The sequence below is a fragment of the Cavia porcellus genome, unplaced genomic scaffold (genome assembly GCF_034190915.1).
Source record: "Cavia porcellus strain 051 isolate PalLab524CR breed Dunkin Hartley unplaced genomic scaffold, mCavPor4.1 scaffold_23, whole genome shotgun sequence".
Taxonomy (NCBI): domain Eukaryota; kingdom Metazoa; phylum Chordata; class Mammalia; order Rodentia; family Caviidae; genus Cavia; species Cavia porcellus.
The window spans coordinates 26,774,609-26,802,466 of record NW_026947506.1 but is presented as its reverse complement, the minus strand read 5'-3'; the positions used below and the strand labels follow the sequence as shown (position 1 = coordinate 26,802,466).

The 27,858-nt window shown below is 38.1% G+C and overlaps 1 long non-coding RNA gene and 1 gene segment (V, D, J or C); one reads left to right on the top strand and one right to left on the bottom strand.

Annotated features, from left to right (window-relative positions):
- Positions 1-440: 440 nt before the first annotated feature.
- LOC100716166 (T-cell receptor gamma chain C region C7.5-like) lies at positions 441-10,425 on the bottom strand. The segment is given in 4 exon segments: positions 441-986; positions 3,175-3,219; positions 6,030-6,359; positions 10,123-10,425. Coding segments are annotated over 4 exon segments (534 nt in total).
- LOC106027746 (uncharacterized) lies at positions 2,267-26,052 on the top strand. 3 transcript variants are annotated; one of them, XR_001201323.2, is made up of 6 exons: positions 2,267-3,238; positions 11,662-11,756; positions 12,294-12,474; positions 18,779-18,935; positions 23,015-23,087; positions 25,160-26,052. It is a non-coding gene; the product is annotated as an uncharacterized LOC106027746 (long non-coding RNA). The 3 variants fall into 3 exon arrangements; XR_010042281.1 differs by lacking the exons at positions 23,015-23,087; positions 25,160-26,052 and having other exon boundaries at positions 18,779-22,093; XR_010042282.1 differs by lacking the exons at positions 11,662-11,756; positions 23,015-23,087; positions 25,160-26,052 and having other exon boundaries at positions 18,779-22,093.
- Positions 26,053-27,858: the final 1,806 nt, after the last annotated feature.

Below are 27,858 nucleotides of genomic sequence, written 5' to 3'. Positions count from 1 at the left end.
GGAGGACTAATGCAGGTCTCAAGAGGACACTGTTGAGTGTCAGGAAACACAATGCTATGAGATGCTACTATACAGCTGAGTACACATAATACCATAAGCATTAGCCATTTTCCTGTTGCTGTGGAGGATCTCACCAGTTGTACCTGAATGAGTTGACCTTTATTTATTTATTTATTTATTTTTGGTCTTTTTCCTTTTTATCGGTACCGGGGATTGAACTCACGACTGCCTGCTTGCAAGGCAGGCGCTTATGCCGCTGAACTAAATCCCCAGCCCCAAGCTGACCTTTAGAAAAGCAGTAACTTGGGCATCTTCAAGTGACTGTGGCTTCTTGGAGCCACCATAACAATTAGAAATGTGGGATTGCTTATTTATCATGCTGTTTCTCACATCGGAGTGTCCATTCCATTTGATCAAATTAAAGTGCACATGGCCCAAAGAAGCTTTTGGATAGTTTTTATTTATTGTGTCCTCTATGAACAAAGCAGAGCTATAGCACAGAGGCTATGTCAGATGGGTGGAGTGGAGGCTCCCAGAGGATGATACCGTCCACAGACACTGAAGTCCTCATGAGCAGCAGCAAGCTGTGCACATCAAGGCCCTGAGAACCTGGCTGGTTGGAGTTGGTGTGGGGACCATAGAATGGGGCTCAAGGTGCCATGAGCTGTGCTTTGTGACAGAGAAAGCCATGCAGTTTGCCCACCGGTTGAGAAATCCTTATGTCATACTGACAGTGTGTACACAGCTTTTAAAAGCTGAGCCCATCAAATGCTGCAGACCCTCAGTAGACGCTTCTGGGGACAGGAATGGTGGAGACACTGTGGTCCTGTGTGTCTCCATCTGTCAGGTGCTCTTTCCATAACAGAAGTCAGGGTACCTTCTGCACAGACAGTAGGTGTTGAGGGCCCCGTGGACGGCACTCTTGAGGAGCAGCAGGAGGTAGGTGTAGTAGGCAGAGGTGCTGGTGACCTGCAGGTCCAGCAAACCTACGAGAAGTTGGGTCACGAGTTTCAGCTGCGCAGGACACCACTGGGAGCTGAGGTCTCTGATGACCTGCGCTGATGTGACACCACCCCTCACACCCAAACCCAGAGGTCAGCTTTCACCACTTTGTCTAGGACCACCAAGGGCAAGATTCACTCACAACTCAGCTGGAGTAAAACCTAAGCTCAATTCACTTAGAGCTTTTTTTTTTAATATTGGAAAGTTAAATTTTTAGTTTCAATAGAGGTCAGTTTTTGTGAAAACTAGGTTGGAGGACTTTTTTCAGCCCCAGTGTATCTCTAAGCAGTAATTAGAGATACATTCATCAACCACTAGTGAAATATTACTTATATTTGACAATTGGAAAGAGCAAATTGAGAACTTGATGTAAATATTTAAATCTTTTTTAATCCATAAAGCCACCCATGGGAGAGACAAATTGTTTTTATTCCTATATTGCAGAAGGACTGGGGCACAGTAAGAAGTAATTTTCCTAATGTCATGCACTTAGTAACTGACAGCCCCGAAATTTAACCCAGCAATATGGCATTGAAGATCTTACTCTTACCTGCTCTGTGATTCTGGAACTCTTCAAGTCCCATAGAAACAACACAGCAAAAGTTTAAGCCTAAATTGACGTGGTGGCTTAGAAACATGCAAACCATTATACATTGAGAATGCATTGAAATCTGTGGCAAGGTACAATCCATGGGAAATCTTAGTGCTCCCAACAGGATGGGTGGGAGACTGTAGAAGAGGGTATCATAGAAAATGTAAGAAAGAGTGTCGTTAATCCAAACTCTAAGATGCTCAGTGTTTGTGGTGTGTTCCCTTATCTTTTCTGCAAAGTTATCACTGGGGCTTTGATATTACTGGGTAATAGCAGCTGATAACTTTTGAAGTTTTACAAGAAATATATGATGTCTGAACTCAATGACAGTGGGGTTACAGCAGTAACATGAGTCACAAGGCCAAGTCTCTCCCTAGGCGACTTTTAACTTTACACCATCTATTTTCCTAGAGTCAGAACTCCAATCATTAGCTCTGGTATAGAAAACTGTGTTCCTAACTCCCTTCCCTTTGTCAGGGGATAGTTACTGCCTTCCCCATTGCTTTGTGTGGCAGCTGAGGTCCAGAGCTCTTTGGAACTTAGGAAAGGTTGCCAGGGAGAAGCCAAGTGCTTCAAGTTACATTCTTTTGGCATAGATAAGAAAGAAAGCCTGGCAACTAGGGCTTATTCTGAGCTGGCTTAGTGGATATCCTGTGCCAGACGTTTCTTCTCCAGGCCTTGTTTCTTCAGTGGCTGAGCATTTGGTGTAATCCTCACAAGTGACATCCTTCCCCCATGTTCCTACAGCTGATTGTCAAGAGACCTGGGCTGCACCCAGTCTGTGCTGCTCAGAAGTCCATGCACTTCACACCATGCACTTCACACCTTGCTACATGTCCTTCTTGTTTTGGGGGCTCAGGTTTGGAGTTTCTTGCTCTGTGACTCAATCACAAAGGAAGGATGAGTAAGGAAGGATATAAGCTCTTCACTGGAGAGTCTCCATTGGAACTTCCAGTCTAGCTGGATGGCATGGGAAAGGGACTTAGTTTTAGCTCATTATTTTCATCTGTAACATAGGGCAATAACTATTATACCATGAGATGGAACAGTATGAGGATTAACCAAAGAAATCCGTAGAGAGGACATCCATATGCTTATGCATAAAAATACTTGGCAAGTTCAAAGTCACATTACTAGCAACTGGCAACTTTCAAAAACCTAGAGGGGCTGAGGGTCTAGCTCAGTGGCACAAGTGCCCGCCTAGCAAGCACAAGGTTGTGAGTTTGATCCCTGGTACTCCACCCCTCAGCAAATAGGTATTAGCAAAAATCTAGAATTAACTTGATATTATGCTTTTTCTGGTCATAAGAAGCAGGAGACACATGAACAAAGCCCTTTTGTTGAAATAGTTGAGTATATTGTACACTCTCTTTGAAGTTATATCATGCACAAATTAGTCATTTACAGAGTTAAAACGATGCCTATGAAAAGATATATGAATGTAAAATGTTACTCAGTCTATCTTGAAACATCTAGCCATTGTGGTTTTTCTCACTTGAGCTATGGCAGTTCAAGTTAAGATGATTAAGAGGAAAACCCACTGAAGCACGGCATTAAGAGGAATAGACAATACGACTTACCATTTTCATCATTCATGCAAGCTTCAGGTTTAGAAGTACTCCTAACTAGAAGATAAGAGAACAGGTACTTGTCAGTTATTCCTGTCTATTTGGCACTGTCTGTGTGTGCGCATGTGTGTGCGTGCATGTGTGTGTGTGTGTGTGTGTGTAAAGTTTTCTGACAAACACAGGAGAGGTATTCAGTGGTATTAATAGACACTAATACCAGTTGAGTGCACATTGCTGGGCCAGGAACTGTGTACATCTTTTGGATTTTGTTTAATTCCTTAACAACACTTAAGAGTTGTATTCTGGATGCTTCTGTGTTATTGAGGAGAAAAAAAAAAGGGTAAGATAAATCATACCCATGGAATTTCAAATCCAGTATTCAAAGGACAATGCGATTAAAAGGTAGAACATAACTCCACAGCCATAGACTGGGAAAGTCCTACTATTTTTATTGTTTATAGCCAATGACCACTTGTATCGTAGCAGCTGAGTATTTCGGTGCCAGGGCCATTTTTCAGGAAATAGATAAGCCCAATCACAGTTTAGGCTCACTGAATAAAACTTGAGGTGAGAGCTGTATTTATGTACAATTAAAGACAAAGCTAGAATAGTTGATATCATTCTTTTCCCCAAGAAGTAGAAACAATAGGCACAAAAATGAATGAAGTTCCTTGGCTGAAATAGTTTAGAACATTTTGCTGTAGACTCTCATTGGCATTACTTTCCTATCAAGATTAGTAGTTTACTGTGTTAATATGGTGCCGAGGAAAATATACATTCGTTTAAAATGTCACTCAGTCTGCTTTGGAGCATCAGTCATTCTGATTTTTCTACCTTAACTCAGGGAGGTTCAAAAGTTAAGATGGCCAGGAAAATGTAAAAATCTGCAGCAAGAGATCCAGTTAAATACACTTGAAATTACCAGTTTTGTCTTTCCAATCAGGTTCTCTGGAAGTAACAATCATGACTAAAAATACGACTAACTAGGGTTAATGATTCATGCCACAATTTAACAATATGTGTACGTGTATATACATATGAGGCTTGATTGAAAAATAAGAGGAATGTTGAAATTTTTAAAAATTCAATACAACAAAAGACACAGTGCCTTGAATTTCCCTCAAAATATCTCCCCTTGCTTTGAACCCACTTGTGACATCATTCTTGCCACCTTCTGAACCAGTTCTGGAAGTCTTCTTTGATGAGAATGTAAACTACTGCAATTGTTATGGAAATCAGCATGGAGATTCCTTTAAAAACTAAAACTAGACATTTCATTTGACCTATATATTTTCCTTCTAAGTAACTTCCTGAAAGAGTTAAGACATCATATTACACCGACAACATGCATATCCATGTTCATAGTATCAAGACCCATATTAGCTAAATCTTAGCAGTTAGCTGAATGTCAATAATGTATTTTTGACTAAGTAAGAAAACATCAGTCTCTCTTCACTGCAACAGAACGACCCTTGACACTAACTCCTAGACTGGTCACATTCCCACTCAAGCCTGGAAAACACTGGTAGTACAGTAATCATTTGTGCTGCCTTTACTAAGGGAAGGAAGTATATTCATCATGGAGAAAGGAAATAGTTTCATATACACTAGCCTTGCCCAAGCTTAACAGGAAATTTTGTCTAACAGTGATAAATTCAACAACACTGTAAAACTGCAGAAACCATGATTACGCTATACTATGTTGAGCTGGTTTTGCACTCTATTAAGCACTGTTTTGTCAAAAAAAAAAAAAAAACCTTATACATTAAACTTTTTGTATAGCAAGACTGTGCATGGGCTTCTCAAGGCACAAAAGTATTCTTTCTAAATCAACTAAAGTCATCCAAAATGAAAGCTCCTTTTCAGTGTTTGTCAAGTTCTATGCTGCTAGGTACTTTCACATATGCTGTATCATAAACCACAGTCCAGTTACTGAAAACTTCAATGATTTAATATTCTAGATGTTAAAACTGAAGCTGAGAAAGTTTATCTAAAAATTTGTTTGTTTTCTCCAAAGCCTCTGCCATTGTCTTTCGGTGAGTAAAACAGTGGGACATTTATGCTATCATTAAAATGTAAAAAGATTTGAGTTACTTTTGTTTTTCATTAGTTCTTGATAGAAAAGGTGGAATATTACTACTATTAAGTCGGGTTATTTGGTGGTGAAGCACTAGGTTGCTGAAAGTGTCATGCTTTAACCTGTATTGTTATGTTCTTATGCCCCCTTTTATCTCATCCTCTCCCTTATTCATTAAAAAATTATTTAATTTTTTAAAAAAAATCAACCAATAAAAAATGCTCCTGGATCTGTAGGAAAAAGAAACCCTTTACAACTGTTGGTTAGAGAGTAGACTAGTACAAATACTGTGGAAATCAGTGTGGAGATTCCTCAAAAAATTAGGATTAGAGGTCCCATTTAATCCAGGTATTCCCCTTCTGCGTATCTTCCCAGAAGGATTGAAAAACATCACACCACAGTGACATATGTGAAACCATAAGGTTCAAAATATACAATAGTCACTGTGAAATGGAAGGAAACTGTTCAATAAAAAGAAGAAACTAAGATAGGGGAAAAGAGAAAGGATAGAAGGGAAAAGAAAAAAATGCAAGTTAGTTATACCATTAGTGTCACTTAGTTCACTGAATAGGAAAGGTTGTGCTAGTATTGATTGATGAAATTTTTATGCCCATATTTTGTACTTGAGTGACTAAAGATAATGATGTGCAATTTATCAATAATTGTTACTTTTTCATTATTTTGTTGTGAAAATTTGTTTTACCTTTTCTTCTTAATATTAACAAATAAAGTAGTTAAAAAAAAGGTGGAATATTCCCTTTCAAATATACTTTCTGTTATGCATACTTACTTTGGTTTACTGGAGGAAAGAGAATCTCTTGATCAACTCTTCCTTGATTTTTCTCATGTTTGACAATACATTTGTGCTCTTCATCCATGGAGACTCCCGTCACTGTTAGCCAGCTAAGTTTTGTGTAGGTGTCATTAGTCTTCATGGTGTCTCCCTCCTGGGATTTAAGGATTGTATTCCCATCCTTCTCTTTCCAATATACCTTAATAACATCAGGGAAAAAATTCTCCAGAAGACAAAGATATGTCCCAGCCTTATCGCGATTTCTTTCAGCAACTGAAGGAAGAAAAATTGTGGGCTTGGGGGAAATGTCTCCATCAGAACTTTTGTCTGTGGGTAAAATGGAATATCAACAAAGAAAATTATTAGATAAATTTAAATAGTGAATGATTTGGAAAAGTCTCAAGCATAGCAAGGGGGAGACAGGGTACCATTGATTGTATGCCTACTGTGAACTTTCACCCCAAGGTTGCAATTACTGCCCTTACTTTATGGATGTGCAAAGAGGTTTGAGGGGTTAAGCAACTTGCAAAAAGTCACCACTACAAAGTGATGGAGCCTGAAGCAAACCTGACTTTTGTCCTTTCTTTACAAACTAAGATGTGTGACATTTAACTGTTCGTAACCAAGGCTTCCAACATTCATGAACCCATTTAAATTTTCACATCTCCTTCATTTTCTCATTGGTTTTCATGGTGGATGTCAGCATACAGGGAGAGACTAGGTCCTCTGGATGATCGCTCTACTGATGAGGATTCCTTGTAAGGAATCCTCTATTACATCCTTTGCCTTGTGTCCTCTTTGAGCAGGAATTCACACCCTCCTGCTCTGCAATTCTATTTAATCCACTCTTCGCTTAGCTTATTCGAACATGTATCCTATTTATCTAATTTTTCATAGGCATAAATGTCAGAAGGTGGGTGTTTATTTTTGCCTATGATAATACAATACAGTCATTTGCTTTAATGAAGATGTGCTTCTACATGTACTAAGAGTCTATCAGTTGGATCTCTGGGCTCCAACTGTAGATCCCACATCCACTCCAGAGTTCTCCAAGTTCTCCTAGTTAATCTCTATTGTTATACAAAATCTCACTTTTACATCTAAACGACCATAAGTGTTTCGGAGCAGGTAGTGTTTAAACTGCATTTCCGCTTATCCATAACATCTTGCCTTTAGAAGAAGAGTAGAGATATTTCCACAGTGTGAAATAAAAAGATTATTTTTAATTTTCAACAGTGCTCCTCAGTTAGTCTTACCAATGAATGCACTTATCCAGATTCTATTTTGCTTTGGGAAATGTTCACTAAAACCACACTTTATTTTAGAATTTCATTTGAAGTTCAAGCATTACTAACTGTACACCAGAAGTGCCTTTGTGTACTTGTTCTAGTAAAAACTGAGCCCATGAGGGAGAGGATATATATAGAGAGATGCATATTCATATTTTGACTGTCCCAAAATTAGTACCTTCCCATGGCTATGCTGTATTTTGGGACTTCTTTTATTTTCTTATCCTATCCTGCTAAATAAAATGTACATACAACTGGTACAATGTTGAAAATTTAATTCCAGTGTGTGTTGCAGATACATGTCAAGCATTAACACAAAGCCTCATCATTATCACTGGTACTATCACGGGTAACACATTTTTAATTTAATGACATTATAAATGTTGGAAGGCTTTCTAATTTGATTGGCCAATATTTTCATAATACTAATTTGAAGTTATAACAACTCAGTGGGTACATTTTTGAGAAAAGATGAATTCAGTTTCTCATTTGAAAAGAAAGGGCAAATGGTTTTGAGGCTCTCTGCCTAGTTCAGCAAAGCTCTTGATTTTTTTACAGACTAAGCATACTTGTCAATATTTCTGAGCATGTACTAAAGACAACTGAGTGGTAATGTGCTTATTTTATTGGCATCTTGCTTTTAGTGCAAACAGTATTTCTCCAGCCATACACATTATTTGTAGAAATTTATTTTATGTTATAAAAATACTACATTTTCAGTTGTGCTTTGTAGTATTTCAACCGAAGTCAATATATTAAATTAATTTCCATCATAAGAGCTTGTGTTTCTTCAGAATGCTTTATATTCGTTATAAAAAAGAAACTGAAAATCGGTTGATTAACTGGAAAATATTTGTACAGTATGCTCTTTTGTCTCTTTTCCTTAGAAATATTCTTTTGAGTATCATACTTCTGAGGAAAAATATAAATTTTTACCTTCCATAACTTTCTCATTACAATAGATAACTAAGCATTAGTGTACTTGATTTATATGGTTATTACTTACATTCTGGAGTTTTATATTACATTGTCTTTTTAACATGACTTTTAAATATTAACTTTTGTGAAAAGTTTTATGATGTACAGTGTCATCCATTTTATCTTATTTAAATAACAAACAGGATACTTGCTATATGCTTTATTTATTTAAAAGATACCTGATTCATTTGTATCTGTTTATTTACCTACTTGCACCATACATTCTGAGTTAAATTCCTTAACTTTGTATTTTAACATGTAGTAATTTAGATTATGTATAAATTTGTCAATATCAATGGCATTTTTTCTCAAAGGTATGATATTCAAAATCTACATATGAAAGTTTGTATGTTCTGGTTTTTTGTTTTTTCTTGAACCACATGGTTACAGCTATTTTATATTTAAGTGCGTATTCCAGATTGATGACTAGTTTGCAACTATATTTAATGGTAACTTGAACATTTTCCGTATGAATATAAAGGTTTTTTTTTTTTTTTTTCTGACCAATATAGTGAGAAGCCTAATTTTATTGGCTAAAACTTTGGGGACTAATTAAGACTAATTTTAGAGACATTAATTAAGATAAAGACTAGAGATAGGACATAGAACAAGACAATTTTTAAAAAATATCCTTGCAGTTTCATTTTTCTTGCCAACTGGTGGAAAACTTCGAAGGAGAAACAAGTATCTCTAGATTCTATTTCGTTTTGTACGAACAGATGTTAAAATTAACCTTTTGTTTGATCAGCCAGGTGTGCAGCTAAATCCTATGGAGAATTTCTGCTCTGCAAATTAATTTGCTGAAAATCATTCTCCTTATTGGATAAAACATCATTTTTACATTTGAATTGGAAGGACATTTATCAGACACCTGATACATGTTGGACATTGTCCCAAGAGTTTTGCTCACACAATTTCACTCAATTGTTACATACCCTTGGTTCATACTGGTTTAAACAACTCAAACCAAAGAATGATCACCGACATCCACTATACTCTGTGATGTAGCTTGTGCTTCAGATCTGCCTCCCTGAAAACTCAAACTCTCACAATACACTTGGCCATGAGAAAAGAGAATGAGTCCTCTTTAGTAATTTATCACAGACATTAAATAATAGTGAACTTTGGCCCAGGGCCAACATTATAGTGGTATCATGAAACGTTACCTGTAAGCACTTTATGAAAGTTCACAGGTCCCTTCAACTAAGCACTAATATTTGCTCAGACAGCATTATCTACAGGTTCTTTTAGTATATATATTTGTATCAAAATCTCTAAGATTTGTACATCAAATTTCCTTCAAATTCCTCTTTTTTTTCTAAACATTCTTACTGTTATTCAAAAAAAATCAAGTTGTTTCTTCCCTCTGCTTTGGAAATATCTTCTTCAGATACTCACCTATGACAACAAGTTTGGTTCCTCCACCGAAGACTTTCTTAGCATAATTCCACAGTGATTAGACCCTTATCAAAAACTGAAAACTATTTTAGTGACCCTGACTTCTTTCCATCCTGGGGAAGCAGGGTGGTCTGGAGTTTTGTAGACATCAGGCTTCTGGTTCTGGTTCATTTTCCTCATAAACAGTTCAGAGGCTGTGCACATTGGATAACTGAAATTTTGGGGACTTTATTTTGTCTTAAAAGAATGTTAGACTAAATCACTTCTACATTACTACCAGCACTGAAGTGATACCAAAGTGAAACAAAGTATAAAGAGCAATTTGATTAATGATACCACTGGAACACAAGAGGACATTGTTACTATCATTGTTACTGTTAACAACTTCCAACATGACATTTTAATCTCACAGAACAAAACCTCACCTTGGAACCCCCACATTCTGAATTGCAACTAGATCCATGGCATTGAAAATAGGAGATGCGTTCATCCGTTCTGAGTTAGCAGTTGCTTTGCTCTCATATTCCTGGAATTCTCAAAGCCACCATCACAGGAAACATGCCTCTTATATACCCAAATTTTAATAGGCTCTCACCTATCTTTCCTGCGCATTAACATAATGAAATGTAGCTCTGTTCCAGCTAGCATGTGAGTCGTAGTGTGGAAATGCTTTACCTTGTAATCAGACAGATAATGTTGTAAAACCATGCATATTATTTTCTAATCACATTTAGAAGCAAGTACTGTTAATCTTATAAATAAAAAGCAAGTTACACATACTGGCCATTTATTCTAATATGAGATCACATGGTGTTTAAAAAATTTATCTGTATTCCTGAGTTTATATAGGTCAATAATGAGTGGTAATTTGAATTGCAGAAAAGAATTAGTAACCATGTCCTACCAACTGCCAGCCACTAGGATAGGTAATTTCTGTATTTAATTTCAATTAACCCTTATAATGTCTCCTTGCAGTCAATCACAGTTTTATTGCACACATAACTAGAAATGATGTATTTTAAAGTTTTCTGAGTTATCAAGTAATTTTAAGTACATGTGAAAAATGTTAAATAGTGTTAAATATAAATCAACCAGATTACAAAAATCAAATATATATTAGATGAAACACTTGAATGAAAATATAACAAATTGATAATAGTGATAAGTGACAATGTGAATTTAAGATCTTTAAATTTGGTGCATTTTACATTTTTTAAATGATTAGCAAGAATTTTAATGATTTTAACAAAATAATCATTGTTGAATATAAATTTCCTTATTAAAGGATAAAAATAGAAAGTGACAGTCCTCAAATATCATATTCTAGAATCAAAGCTATATCTATCCTTGTACTCCTAAAAATTATTTCTTATAGAATTTATGAATTATACTGTATCATTAATTTTGTTGCTATAAATGAATACTTTAGAAAAGGATTAAAATTTGCTTTCAATTTATAAGTTAATTTGTTCATAATCTCTATAACCACTAAAGAAATAAACAATATAATGCGTTGGCATTTTTCAGTGCTTTATTAACTTAATGAAAAACATCTCTAAAAGTTTCCATTTCAGGCTAAATAACCATCCCTTAGATGAGACGTTCTCCCTCATTCAAGCAAAACTGCATTTTATAAGATTAATTAAAAATGAACACACTGAATGAACTGTTGATTTGTATTTAAAAACAAAGTGAACTTTTTGCCATTCTTGAATATGTCACAAAGAGAAAGGTTTTGACAGTTGATATTAAGCATTCTAGGGTCAAAGTAACCCAATATTTAATTTTTCTATGACCATATGATGACTTCAGCAGATTTAAGTTTTGTTTTTTTCCCCACCATTTTTAGAATCAAGCAAGTAAAGTATAGAATCTAAACGAATTTATGAAATCTTTGCAACAGTGGTTCTTTCTCTGTAGATCCTCAGTGCCTCTCAACTCCTTGCTTGTATCTCCTCCGCCAGGTCAGGGAGAGTACAGCCTCTTATGAGCTGGACTAAGTCACCTGGCCTCTGCAGAGATCCCACTTGATGAGAGACCAAACCAGGTGTCATTCCAAGTACGTGAGCCAGACCCTGCCCTGGGGCTTGGGGCACCTGTATTGCTGTCTCTCCTCCCCATACTCCTTGCAGAATGGAAAGGAAATTTACCTGGAGCTTTATGCCAGGATCAAAAATTGACAATTCTGCCTTTCATTTAGGTACTGCCTTTAAAGCTTCTATAAAATTTTTCATTTGCACTTCTTTCAAAATTCTGTCAATATTTTTAAAATTGAAAATTGGCTTTTCTGAAATTAAAAACAAAGCTTAAATACAATCAATTTTATCTGAGTATGATAAGGAATTTAAGTTCCACTCTGCCTAGGGAGCTTGGGTATGGCAGTTACTTTGTATATTTTGAAAGTCTGAGTGTAACCTCCCTCAGAATTTGTTAGAATCTTCTAAATCTCCTCCCTTATTAAATTTTCATATATAAAATCAATTCTTGGCCTGCAGTATAATTTATAATTATTTAATAGCTCTTTAGTTTCAAAAAGAACCAATAATAATAATAATCATATGTTTGAGCATTTGACAATTCTCAATATGATTTATAGGTGTTTTGTGATTCATATGCATGGACATCTACATTGATTATAAAGCAATTTCTGTTTGGAATCCAGTTGCTCTTGATAGAAGACTTACCAAGTTGTTCCAAAATGACAGTACTCAGTGATGATCTAATAAGCAGTTTATGTTCTGAAGCTAATATTGCATCAGACTCAGATAAAGTTGATGGTAAGTCATTTTTTCTTAAGAACATCTGTCAGTTTTTCACTCTTGAGGTAAAAATGCAAAACACTACTTACCAGGAGCAGTTACGATGGGTTTAGTCCTTCTGTAAATCTCTTGATCCAGCCTGCCCTGTTCACACTGGTCACAGTGTTCACAAATCTTAACTTTCACTTCAGCATTTATAACATCATGAGTAGTTTAACAGCTTTGTGCTGGTATCAGTTTTCTCTGAGTTCCTTTGAAAATTCTTGAATGTAGATTTTTTGGCATAATAGAGTTTCTAAGTTTCTTCCTTAACTGACTTTATAAACTGCATTTCTATTAAGGCAGTGATTATTGGAAAACATTAGGAAAAGTAAAAATAGTAAAAGTAATAGGAAAATAATAAAAATAAAAATAGTTTTGTGGCATAATAATTTGTAACGTTCTTCATAAACTGACTTTATAAACTATGCATTTCCACTAAGGCAATGACTGTTGGAAAATAGTAGGGAAAATAAAAACAGTAAAAGCAAAAAAAAGAAAAAAGAGCTCATCCAATTTGTCAACCTACTTTTCTAAGTTACTAGGCAAATCATTCTGGGAAGTAAGTTAGGTTTTTTGTTTAGTTTTTGTGGTCTTGGATTTTAATTTCCAGGTGTTCAGTTGTGTTGAAACTACTCAGAAATTGCATCAAAGGAAAAGGCATTAATGTTCTCACAGGAAAAAGGGCCTCTCTATTGGCAATTTGGGAATAAATTTCTGAAAAGAGGAGGCTCATTAGTAACTGAAAATAAAAATATGTCGACACTGTTGAAAAATATGAACCAAGATCTCCATTTTGAATAAAGCCACATTTGCCAGGTAGCATGAAGATTCATTATGAGGACAAAAGCAAAGGAGGAAATTGGTTCTGTGACAACTTCCTGTTCTCTTCTTATCTTTTCTATCTTTCTGTCTTTCTTTTCTTTTTTTGCTGGAATAACAATAACGTTTAGAATTATGTCTCCTGTGAAATTGCAGATTCTTTGTTTAAATTCTAATGTGAAAAACGTTCCAGTCTTCTTGGCATTGGTTTTGTATTCTTATGTCACTCATCTTAGAGTGAAGAACAAAAAATTGTCAGAATCTCCCACATGCTCCCAGAGAATAGGTGAGGCGTCTAACTGTAAGGATCCAGGAGAACAGAGCCTGATAACCCTCATGTCCACTCTAGGCCCACTATCACCCAGGCAAAGCTTCAAGAATAGACATGGTCTCTCCTCCTAAGTATGGAGAGAGGAAGGCAGCTATAGTGGACTGTGAATGGATGTGGTGCAAATCTACTCTGAGACACAAGGCAAATTCTTAGCTGTAAACCATACACCAATCAAAAAGCAACTTACATGATTCCAAGAGACAATTATACAAGGTAAACATTCCCATTACAGAAGGAAAAAATAGGGAAATAGAAAAGAATTGGACCAAAGCAAGACCAAAGCCCAGAAATTATTAAGTCTTACAGTTCTACGTCTGGCATCCAGAGCACATGATAGGGTGATGTGAGTTGTAGAGGGCTATGATCACAACTATGCCCCTTTTTGTTGCATATACAATGTTTGTTTCTTGCACTGGCTCCACTCACTGCCTGTGCCTTTCTTTGGGTGATGTTCCACGTACCTGGCATCATCATCATCTTCCAGAGGTCTACTCTGCATCTTTAGTTTCCTTTCAGAACTTCACATGCCACCCTTTCATGGGCTTCTGGCAGAGACTGACCTTGGCACATTTGCCCTGCCTCCCAGACCTTCCTTTGAAATTCAGGTGGGGATCTTCACGACCCCAAAACGTCTTGCATTTCCATGCCTAAAAAATTTGCTCCATGTGGAGGAGCCCAAGGGTGCCAACAGCTTGAACAGTAGCCAGTCCACTTTGGATCTCTGAGTATCTGCAAAGCTGAGCCCAGTAAAATTGAATCCCAGGAAATTAATTCCCTGGATGACCATTGGTGACCACAGGCCCAGGGAGTCTCTTCTGAAATGAAAGCTTTACACTGTTACACCTCTAAGCCTGTGATAGGTGAGAGTCTTTATTATTCCTGAGATATCCTCAGGTCATTGTTCTTCCCGGTTTTGTAAAAAGTACTTGGCTTCTTTTTAATGCCAAAATAAACCTATTCTTCTTTATGTAGTGTATGACAGGTACTTTGCTTTAACAGTGAAAAAGTGATCATTCTCTCCAGCAACTTCACCTTTTTGGGTCCAACTTTTCATGTAAATCTTTTTGATGTAAAATTTAAGCTTTTCAAATCTTTCTGCTCCACTTTTTCTTCACATTTCTCCCTATAAACTCGGCGAAAAACAGCCAGTAATATTCATACCACAGCCTGATTTTTGGACTGACTTGAAATTTCTTTTGCCAGATCAATTAGTCCTTCACTTTTAAATTCCTCCTCACACAAAGTCTTAGCAAATGGGGGAAAATGTAGACAAATTTTTGAGCCAAAATGTGACACACATGGTCTCAAATCCAGTTTTCAGCAGAACCCCTTTCTCAGTTGAAGCCTCATGGACCTGGCCCTTACTAACTACATTCCTATCTGCATTCTGATCTTCTGAGCTGTAACCCAAACTGCCCATTAAGTTCTATTTACAACATTCTGTGGCTTTTGTATCTCACATCTCCAAACTTTTACAGACTTCTCCCACAAATCACTTCCAAAAGCATCGTAAACATGTAATTGTGTGAAGTCACAGCAACCTCACCACTTCCCTGGTATCAATTTTCTATGCTGATCACTTTTTCACTGTTAAGTACCTGTCATACACTACATAAAGAATAGGTTTATTTTGTCTCATGGTCTCAGAAGTTTCAGTCTGTGATTGGTGGGCTCCAAGAGAGTAACACCATGGCAGAAGGGCATGAGTGCTTAGTTCACAACTGTTTAGTTTAGAGCAAAATCGCTTAGTTCATGTCAGTTGGAAATCAGAGCACTTTAGAGTTAATGAGAGATATGTCCTCAAAAGGCATGCCCTCAATGACCCACTTCCCAGTGAGCCCTACTTCTTTAAAGCATGTCTACCCAAAAACTTCAGTAGATTAATCCATTGACTCTAGCACCCTAGTGATCCAATTACATCTTCAGGGCTCTCTTAATCTAATCAGGTTGATGATTAAGGTTAACTGGTTAAAAAAATAGGAAGATCCATTCCATTGTTCATTTCAAAGTTTGGTTGCCATCTTGAAACAAATGGGACTGTGTACATTGTTTGAAAATTTGCCCATCTTCTAAAAACATAGATAACTTTTAATGAAATATGGTACAATAAGTTACTGTAATGGTTATCAGACATTGTGTCAACTTGAGAAGGTCAGAGGTTAACTAAGTGATTCAGGGTCCTTACTTTGTAATATCCTCAGTCCATGTGAGGGAGAGCATGGAGATGGTGTGAGTGCTACAGCTACCCGAGGGGTGTAGCCTACATACAATAAAAGAGAAACGAGGAGGGACTGATTGCTGGTTCTTCAGAAGAGCTTCAGTCTTCACCTTCAGCTTGGACATTGTCTCTTGGCCTCTGGTATAGAATATTCAGCTTTCACTTGGGACTTTTCAGCCTTCTATCTCACATTCTTCAGCATTCCATCATAGACCCATCGGTCTCCTGATACAGGCGTGCATGGGACACTGCAGTAAACTCCAGACCTGGGCTGGATTCTTCAGCCTCCAGAATAAAGACACCCTCTGCATGCTTCCTCATCTAGCTCTGTGGCTGACCATCATGGGCCAATCTTGCAGTTTCTTACTCGTTAGTATATCTTGTGTTATATGCTTCTCTAGTAAACTCTGACTGATATAGTTATGGAGACTTCCAGTAAGGCATATGAAAAGACCATTGCCTTTATCAAAATAAACATATGGCATGTACAAGAGATAAAGTTCATATACTATTTCTATAAACCACTCATGTTCATAGTTTGACATAATTTTGATTTTACTTATACTTAAATATCACCAGATATATTCTACATAAAATAGTGGATCATTGGAAAGTACTGAGTTTACTCATTTAAAAAAAATTAAGAGAGCAGTTTATGGAAGAGGCCAGGTTATTTCACTTTCTAGCAAGATATCTTTAGCTATTTCACTATCTGTGTTTCTTTGGAGTCAGATGACCTTCTAGTTTCTTAGGGATTCTGTTACACTTTGGATAGTCACATGCCCTTACATCTATTACAGATACTTCATCATTTGTGTAGTGCCCACAGACAAATGTGCCTTTGGAGGCCCTGTTCCTTTTTGGAAACAGGAACTGTACCATGGACTGATCAGAACCACAACCTCCCAAATGAGAGGAAAATAAAGGCTTAAATAAATGAAACAAGTGCTATGATTTTAGGGTTCCAGGAGGATCAAATCCTTCTAGTAGAATTTGAGATTCTCTGGAGGCTTACACAAAGAACTTCTCTGGGCTGCCTGTATTTACTTGGTTTTCAAACAAAGGGAGGGAATGCTGAGAATAATTCAGGAACTGAGTAGGATGTTGGGAGTCATTTCAAAGACTTCTCCAAGTAGTAAATTATGCTAATTTAGGAGAACTATCTTATCTCCAGGTTGACATTTATGGCAAGACTGAGACAGCTGAGATGCCTTCTACTGCAGTCTCTAGTTAATTGGGGTTGCAACCAGGTGTCCTCAGCTGTGGTTTTGTCTTGTCCTTTGAGGCATCACAGGCCACTACAGGACTCAGCCAGGAACATTGATCCATAGAGGTTCACCTAGTATGAACCCACTGCCCATCTCCAGACAAGGGACTTAGGCCTGGAATAGACTCACACGTAAACCTAGAAAGCTAGTTGGTTAATTTTAAATCCTGCTCAGAACTACATAGTAGTGGTCCCCATCAGAAATGTTTATTTTTCTCTTCTGTACATGATGCATGAAAGACACTTCTGCATTGAAGAAGCTTTTTTTGTGGAATCAACACTCCACTCTCAGCTCTCAAATCTCCATTCCACTTTCTCTCTCCTTGTTCAAGACTCTCTCATTAGGAAAAGGAAAAAGTTCATAACACAGGGTACACCGTGAGTCAAGCATCATCAACAATTTTATCTCTTTTAGTTGCACCTATTAATCATTATGCCCACTTAAAATCAGATGGGAAACAGGATTCAATGAGCTGGGATGTGAGTTCAACTTTACAAGATCCCAGATCCTTTACATTCAACTGCCATGTCTGAACTATTTCTATACAAAGAAAAAGGATCTGAACTTGGACAGGCTGTATAAGATATTGGACATTGCTTTCAGAGTTATCTTAGAGATTATTAAACTGAATAAAAAGTAGACAAAATGATTGATTTGTATATATTCTAAAAGCCATGCACCAATATACAGTTCTGTGAACACCGTGTACAGCAGTGTAACTGTAAATAATAACATTATACATATTGTAAAAAGCTGGAAGAAAGGATTATGAATATTTTCACCTTAAAGACATGAAAAATGTTTGAGGAAAGATATGTGCTTACCTTTATCATTTTTATGAATCATTATAAAATAAATTTAAATTTAATGAATTATTAAAAAAAAAAAAGAAAATCTTAATTTTTATACACGTGGCAATGGTCATGTCAGGCCATAGCTTTCTTTGGAGTGATTATTCTTGAATGTCCTTAAATCTTATGTCTAATTCTACTAGTTATCTGTAGAGTAAAATATTTATTTGAGCAATATAAAAAGTTTTTACTTTTATGGTGGATATTACGTTTATCGAATGGGCTTACAGTGCTTATAAATTTAAATAATCAGAAGACCTGGCTAAAAATTAATTAATTAACTACAAAAGCAATGGGCAAGCAGTGCAACCATGTAACAATTGAATCTCTCAGTACCTGGTCTAGTTTAACCTGAATATCTAATTATATTCTTCAAATCAGCTTTTCTTTTTCTCTTAGAGATTAAACTGGTAGATTACAGTCTTTTACTAAGTTGTGTACTTTAGCTGGATATTTAGGATAAACTAGAGCTACAGGAATATTGAGCCTTACCTCTCAGTAATGTAATCAGATGGTTATTGTTGTCATGGGTTGCCCATTACCCCACACCTGTTAATCTGCAAAGGACTAGAGTTACAGAAGGGAGTGGGATTCTTTGCAGTGGATCCCTACGATTTTGGTCTAGGCTCCATCTTTACAGAGAACTGTAGTCTAGGGTGGTACCACCCAGGGCGTGTTCTTTGATTTTCTAGCAAGTAAATCACAGTCCCTAGTGTTTTGTCATCTTTCACAGCTCAGATCACAGGAACCTGACGAACACTTGAATCTCCTCTTCTCCTATATCTTACTACAGAGTGGGTAGAAATGTGCAAGTTCTGGGAAGCACCATCCGTGTAACACAATATCCTTGCCATGGGCAAGTGAGGAAGAGAACCAGTCAGTGTCTCCTGGGATCCAGCCATGTTGGAACTTTGGGTGTTGAGCAAGAAAGCAACTTGCCTGTCTTCCTGGTAAGCAGCTGTGGCTCAAGGGAGCTGTGATCGAGTCAGGAAGAGAACCAGTCAGTGTCTCCCATGAGCCTACTGGTGTGCAGGCTGAGAATCAATATCCTATCCCCATCCCTAACCCCCATTAGCAACTGGGAATCAGAGGTCTGAGCATCTCTTGGGAGGATGACAATATAGCAAACATGGGGGATTTCCTTTTACCATTTCTTTGAAGGCAAATATGTTTTCACTGTTTTGCTTTGTTCTGATCAATTGTCCTGCTCTATTCAATATTCTGTTTTAATAGGCTTTATGACGTTCTGTATTTGGTTTGATTTTGCAATACCTGATTGAATGGACAACTATTGTGAAGATAATGAGATATACTATGGTACCTATTACTGTTATCCCGGTATCCTGCTGTGAAGTGCTGTACAATTTCACTGCATTGTCTCGATTGGCTTTGTTCTATCTTGTTCTGTTGTATTTTACTACCTTCACAATTAAAAAAAAAATCCTCACCATTGTGATTTTTTTTTTTTTTTTGGTCTTTTTCCTTTTTATCGGTACCGGGGATCGAACTCACGACTGCCTGCTTGCAAGGCAGGTGCTTATGCTGCTGAGCTAAATCCCCAGCCCCTACCACTGTGATTTATGACAATATTGCTACTTCCTGAGACAAGAAAGTTTGAAGACAAAATACTACATTAGGCTCAATAATCAAATTTTGGCTACTTGCTAATATTCAAACAGAGAGGCATTTGGTTATGAAGCAATGTCATAGATTTTGTTGTATCTCTTCAAAACGTGGCTGGTGGAACCACATGAAATGAAGAACATGAAAAATCCTTAATCACGATAACACATCAAAATACCAACCAGTACTACCAAATTCACACCACCTACGCGAGGACAAAGCACCCGGTGTCACAGTGAACACTAGGAAATTTGGACTTTGGGTCAACATAGCCATATGGAACTGGTGAAGAATTTACATATATACCCATGGGTAGGTCAATATCTACCACGCACATGCCCTAGTTAAACAATTTGTCAAAGAGAATGATGCAATATTATGAGTTCAGAACAGAAAGGAAGCACAGAGATAAAGGGCAGTGCACAGCCATTGGAGAATAGTACAGAGTAGATGGACTGTGGAGTCTGTGTCCTGCCAAATTTCCTTCCCTTCAAAGTAGTGAATTTGGAATGCATTGGGACTACATCAGATCTGCTTGGGACCTGGGGCATCATTTGGGAAGATAAGGCATACGTATCACATCTCCCCTTTGAACAAATATGATGTTACTAAAAGACACAGCACTGACCCAACATTTGCAAGAAACGGAGACTGAGATGGAGGAATACAGACCCACTTCTGTATGTAACTAGCTTGGGAGAAGCCCCTTGCCCAATATGGTCCCCAGCTTTATCAGCTGAGTGACAGAATTGGGCTAATATGTTCCAAGAACCCTCCCAGTTCTACCTTCTGTGAACCCTGAATGGGCATGTTGAAGAGTCACTCTGGGTACACGAATGTCCATGCAGGTGACAAGCACGAATAGGGAGATAGATCTTCCTACAGGTCCCTTTGCCTCTGTGACACTCTGAACCCCAAGTAGGCACTTCAGTATGTGTGTTCATCTGATGGGACAACATTATGATGATCCGGTAAAAGACACCTTGTCTTTCTTATCTGCCTCCATGTGGGAGTCAGGTTGGTCTTGCTCCCACCTGGAGAGCCATAAGGAATCCATTTTAGAGGCTCCATTTCTCTCAGTTGATACAAGAGTACAATGGCATTCTGGAGAGGACCCCACAAAGCTTGCAACTTAGGTTCACCAACCTGTGTGGTCTTTGGGTAAAGAAGGATTGGTTGTAAAATACCATTATGGTGTCTCCATAGAAAAAGCAAGGAAGAGAAAATTAAAACGGTTGATGCTAAGAGCAAAAAAAAAAAAAAAAAAGGAAAAGGGGAAAAATAGTTAAGTCAGCACCCAAACGCAAGCCAAGGCATGAGACAAATCCATAGGGTTGGCATTTCTATAACTAGTGTCAGATTAGACACTACTATAAGCGAGTGTAGATTAGAACCTAGGATATAGTGGCATCAATGGCTCTGAGAGGATGAAACCAGGATAGGAAATGCTTATTCATGTGCCAAGAAACATCCTGCATATGAGACATGGCATATATATACGCTTGGTGTAAGCAATGATCAGATCCCAGAAGACTTCATCAACAACTTTGTTACCCTAATATAATGTGATTTTCTTCTGGCAGGAAGCCATTCCTGATTGTTCTCAGGAATTGCTTCAAAGATACCTATCCTTGACCTCTCTTCATTCTTTGAGTTTTTATCTTTTTTTTTTTTTTGCCATATTGTATAAGCACTGTAGAGTTTCTTGAGTATGGAAGACAGTTTCATGATGGTTTATAGTAATAAATGAGATAATAACTCCATGGTCTGTTGCAATAGTGGGTACATTTTATAGGTCAGCAACTTGCTTAAAGTCCATGGATTGTTCCCTGTTATCAGTTAGTGTAGTTATATATCTTCGATATTATTATATTCTTCCAGTAAAACCTGAAACCTGTTGAAGGAAAAATAAATTGTTTTAACCTTTCGCTTTGTTTCATTCATCAGTCTTGGTTTTTAAGAAAGAAAGCTGTACTTTGCTGAAGCTTGGAGACAGTGCAAGGATGACTTTTCTAAGTATCTGCATTTTATCTGAAATGGCTCAGTGAAGTGATTGAGTCATAAAAGGAAAAACTGGGACTTGTTGAACACGATGCAATTAACTTTCAGATAAGAGCTCATGAAGCAACCCTCTGAGACCGTAAACACTGTGCCCTCTTAAAGCTGGGAAAGCAGAATGAAAAGGCCCAGTAACTTTTCAAGGTCACGATGTCTGAGTGGCTTAACAGGAATGTGGGGTAACTTTGCACAGTAAGGTCACCATAGACCTAACAGGAATGTGGGATAACTTTGCACAGTAAGGTCATCATAAATAATAACGACGTCTTATACATTTCAAAAAGCTGAAAAAGATGATTTGCAAAGTTCATCACAAAGAACTGATGAATTTTTGAGACAAATCTTCTTCATAATGCTTGGTAGCCCATTAATACGTACAACTTTTGTTTTGCAAAATAAGCAAACAATGATAAAGAAGCATACAGAGAAAATACTCAGTATGATCACCCAGAAACAACTACTGATAACAGTTTGGTGTATTCCCTGACAGATGAACTCATGTTGAGCCTTTAAAATGATTGTGTGTACACTTTTATGCTCTGTTATTGTTACTTAGCATAACATCAGAAATACTTTCCTCCTCTGTAGGTCCTTCTTTGCAGTGCTCTAACTATAAGCAAGATTCCTGGGTTCACCTTCCACTCGACTGTCTGATCACTTAGAGATTCACACACTGTCTAGTACGCTTATTATACATGGTCAGTCCCACAGCACACAGGAGCAGAAGAGCCTAGTGCATCACTCACCTTTGAACCTCCATGAGGTCCCAGCCTCTCACTTCTCAGCTTATTACGAAGAGTCACCCTCGATAACCCTCATTATTCTGCTTCATCCTCCCACCCCTGCTGATCACCCTGCACCTCCATCATAAACAATCTACCCCCAGCACCTGAGGCTCACCTGTGGGGGAACCAAACTAAGGTTTGTCCCTTTATAAGAGGCCACAGCTCTTGTTACGCAGCCTTACAACACAGGTATCTGCAGCTGCCACTCATCTCTGTGACTCTCCAGACTTCAAAGTGGCCAGCACTTTGTGCTCCTACTACGGCCACATTGAACAGGTGGAACAGAATCTATATGATCTTCAAAACCAAAATTATTTACTGTCTGACCCTCACAGAAAGAAAACACCAACTTGTACTTTAGAGCAATTAAAAATAAGATTTAAAAAATTGTATTTTGCTTCTATTTTACTTCAGGGGCTCACCACTCATTTCTTTCTGTAGATTATATGTAAATGCCCAGACATAGTGGGTCTAAATAAAAAAAAAACTTCTTACTGAAAAAGATATATTGCTGATATATGGCTGCTAATCTTTAAAATTCTGTCCCCTCACTTTGAACACAGTTCTGCGCTTAGAGGGGAGAAAAGGAGCGTGTGTGTGTTCCAGTGACCGCAGGATCTACCAGGGAACCAACAGGTGGGTGATCCGTGCTCCGACTCTGTCCATGTTGATAAAGGTCAGTGTGAGATTCAGTTCTGAATTCAGAATTTTTCCCTTATTAATTTCTACCATGTTTGAAGGTAGACTTTAAGAATGCAGAAGAGGAATTTAATTTTTAATTTTTTAACATTTTGTTCTAATATTCCTTGAGAGTGTGCAACTACTAGTCTTGAAATAAACATACAATCATTAGATATATTTGGTGAATGACATTACCTTTGCTCTGTATAGACAGATCAAGCACCCCAGAAACACCTCTCTTTTTAACTGTCTGATCCTCATGTTCAGGATCTGGGTTTTTGTTTTGTTCAGCATTCTGAAGACAGAGTCTTCAAGGACTATGTGGATTGAGCTGCATCCTGTTGCCAAGTCCAGAATGTGTCCTTGGATTTCCCTTAAATTCTAAAGAGATACCTCTTTACTTACGATCCTGCAGGTATCCTGTAGAAACCTAGTCACCAGATGGAAGAGCGACTGACTTTCTACAGGATGCCTGCAGGATAGTAACGAAAGGTTCGCAGTTTCTGTGTTTGACAAGTAATTCTACCTCTATGAACCACTAATGCTCTTGAATGAAATAAGAAAATAACAAGAACAGGTCACATCTCTGTAACACATACCTCTCTCTCTCTCTTGGCATGTGCCACTCTGCTGCCCTCATTTTGAATCACTTAGTTTCTGGAAGTCTGTATACAGTTCCTTGTTAGTTAACTAGACTGTGCTGTGTGTAATCCTCCTGGTATTGTCAGAGTTCCTCCACGGCCTCATTTCATAGGGAATAGTGGTGAATAGTCTTTGATTTGAACCATAACTGACCCAATGGAGGACTCTCTGGAGGGACAGAATCTGAATCCCCACGGGCAGCTGCACAAGGGCTGCACGGAGGAAACTAACCCTGACATCAGCTGAGCACTGATGTGGTGACCATATGGAAGGATGTAGGTGGGCACAGACCCAGAGGTGTTCTTGTGAAGGTTATTCTGACAACTCTAACACTGTGAGGGTCCCAGTAGGTGCAATAATATGTGGCCTCATCTTCTTTCTTTAAGAAGTTTATTTTTAAGTGTGATGTGGAAGTGTCATAATTTTTACTTGCCTCAAGTTTCTTGTTCACTCCTCCTAAGGGATATTGATTAAAGGCCGTCCAGACATACATTAGGTGCTCAAACCCTTGTTTTGATTTTTGTCGGTACCAGTGTATAGCTACATTTTTAAAGTTGCTGATGGACGCCTTACAAGGGATGTAGACACTCTCATCTGGTGCTCTGGAAATTGATAGTTCAGGCTGCTCCAGTTGTCCCAGTCCAACTGCAAGCAGAACAGAGGCATTCGTACTGAACAAGTAATATGTAAAGTAACAATAAAGCATAGCTGTGTTCTCTTTGGGAACAGAAAAAATTGGAAATGACTCACAAGCCCAGAGGGAGGAGAGGAGGATAGCTTTCAGGAGCAGCATCCTGTCTGCCAGGCTGGCTTCCCAGGGACCAGGTGAGACAGTGAGGATCCTGTGAGCTGAGGCCATTGATCTGAGGATCAATGACAGGAGAGTGGGGCTGACCTGGGGCTTAGAGGAAGTGGAGGGTCAGGTGATTTCCTGAGGCTCTTTCTGAACCGCTGAGCGTGAGCAGCAGTTCTAAGGTTTCCTGGCTTCTAGGAGTAGGAGAGAGGTCCATGGTGTGCACGGGTCCATCTGAGTTGGACAAGGTTGCCTTTCTAACCCACTCACTAATATCTTCTTTGATTTTGTACTATAGAACTCTTAAAACCCATCCATTGTACTCTGTTCCTAAGCCTGTATTTGTGTTTTGCTCTTAAGACCCAGATATTTAGGCTGACATTCATTTTTCAACAACACAATAAAGTAAAATCAGTTAATAGAAATTCACACTATTTAATTATAGCAGTGCACAGGCAGTATATTCATTTAAAATTCGTAAATCCTCCTGGTATTCAGAGTGATCCAAGGGTATAATTGAAATGTTACAAACGTTTTGTTTGAACAGGTCATGGATGCCCTCTAAACAGTTGTTCATTTTATCTTCATATAGGTTCATGTGTAGTTTTTTGTGATGATCCACCGAGATGCTGAACATGCAGAATAACTAGTAAGTTACCTGGCAGTGAGTGGGAGCTGAATGGATGTGAATCCCATCCTGTCCTTCCCAGCTCTATTTCCCTGAGAACTGTACCATTTCTAGAAATGTCTGGATAAAGAAATCATGGGCCTTCTCTTCTCTCTCAGACATTCAGATAGATTCAGCATGTACAGTCTTAGTAGCCACCCAGCTTAATAGGAAGTGATATCAAATCAGTCATCTGGAATTACAATGCCCACTTCTGTGGGGGTGCTGTTAATAGCCACCCAACTTCCTGTCTTATGCAGGTGTCACCCTGAGGGTGACAGGAAGTGCTGCACATCTGGGCTGAGGCCTGGCAGGGTGCGGGGCTGGACAGAGTAGTCTCACCTTGGGAAGCATGATGTCACAGCTACCACAAATGATGCAAATATTCATTATCTTGGCCCTAGTGACACAGTGGACTCCCACAGGCCAGTATAAGGTCCTAATGTCTTCATCTCCTCTGAATTTTCTACTTAAGACTAAAAGGGAAAGAGACAGGTTTTCATGTATTTCATGGTTGCAGCTCTTGAGTGAAGATTATTTTACTCCAAATTAACTTTCAAAAGTCTGGAGTATGTCAGTACCTAAGTGTGTATTGAACAATTGTATCTGTCTGTTCTTTGGTGAATGTGTGTACTTCCTTTCTGTTACTGTAGTAATGTCTTTTCTAACTAATTTCAACTGTATTTATCCAATTTACATTAGAAACAAAAAAGAAGCATTTGCTTTTAAAAAAATTTTTATTTTAAATGGAATAAAACCAAGCAAAATCAAATAGAATAAAGCCAATCAAAACAAACCAGTGTCACACAGTACTTCAAAACAACAAGAAATCAATGATGGTTATCATAAAGCCTTTTGTTGTCTTCTAAATAGCTGCAGATACCTTCAGACATAGTAAAAATCAAAGCAGAAAAGAATAAAGCCAATAAAAACAAAACAATGAATGCAATAAAGGACTTCAAAACACAATAATAGTAATTCCAAAATGACTACCATAATATATCTTGTTAACTTTGAAATAGCCGCTCACGCTATCAGACAATAAAATCAAACAAAACAAAAAAGAATAAAACCCAACCCAACAAAACAATGAAAATGATACAGGACTTCAAAACAAGATAATAGGGAATTAACAATGGCTATGGCCTTCAAAAGGACATTCCCCCCAGATGCTACATTGCATATTGTTATCCTCTGAATAGATGATCAGATTATTAGCTTTAGACCTGCAAAGCCAGTGAAACACTAAACATGACAAGCACTGAATTACATTTTACCTCAGTAGCTACCATCACAGCCGTGTTCCTCCAGCTCAGCTGGTCTCTAATGGCAGAGGGCGTGTGGAGGGGAGGAGTTGGCTCATCTTGTTTCCCAGCCTTTGCTCTGGAAAGGGCTGGCATCTGGCCCTTCCCACAGTACCCTGAGCACGGTGCCAAATCTCAGGGAGGGCTTGCGGTGACTTCTTGTTCTCTTCCCTCTCGGTCCACGAATGGCACTGCCTCATGAGTATAGTCTGGTGTCTCAAGAGAAGCATTTGCAAAAAGCCAAAATCATCCAGAAATAAAATCTTCATTGTTTAAACATGGCTCCACCTGTGTAGGAAATGAGGGAACACATTTACATTCCTGAGTAAAGAGTTGATGAAAATGTGTAGCCATAGAGTCCTGTCAGCCCAGGTTGTGTGCCTGGAAAGAAAGCTGAAGAGCAAGACATGCCAGGCCATGATGGGCTGGGGCTCCTAAAGGTCAGGAGAGATGGGCATCTCAGGCCCTGCACCCACATCAGTCATTCTGGGGTCAGCAACAAGTGGAGATTTACCCATAGCTAAATGACATCCCCGTAATCAGCCCGTTTGCCAGAGTGTTAAAGTGACATAGTTTATTATCTTACTGGCATAAAATCTCTAGGAAGATTTTGTGTTATTATTCTTATTTACTTTATTTTAAAGGACAGGTGGTGCAGGTTATTCAGTCTCCTATAGCTGCATGCTTCCGCCTCTCCTTCTATGTGAATGGAAGTGTGAGAGCATGTTTGGAGAAGGAGGTGGTGGAGAATGACAACTGCTCTTACTTTGATGCATCCATAAGGATTTCAAGTTTTATATCCCACTTTAAATTCGTGAAACTGAGAGCAAACCGCAAATTTCCTCCAAATAGGACTCAAATCTCATACCAGTGTCCTCCTTTGAACTCTGAGTGCATTTCCATTGGTTTAATTACCCACACAAGCGATGCTCTGTATGAGGAAATCTCTCTTTTTTAGTACTGTTTTATGTGATCCTGAAAAATTAAGCAAAACCTGACCTGGATGGCTTTATATTAGGATCTGGGCAGGGACCTCACCTGCTGGATTAGGTCAGTACCTGTCTGGGGTGATCTCCACTCAGTAAGGAAGACAGTCTGGCAAGTTCACAAAGCTTAGTCACTTATTTTTATATGAGTCTTAAATCATCTCTCTCTCTCTCTCTTTTTCTCTCTCTCTCTCTCTATCTCTCTCTCTCTCTCTCTTTGGCGAAGGTGATGAGAAATTGTAACCATACATTGCAGGAGAGACTGTAATGTGTTGAGGCACCTGAAGAAAGGAACATAGATTTTCCTCAAATATTAAGCACAAAATCACCATAC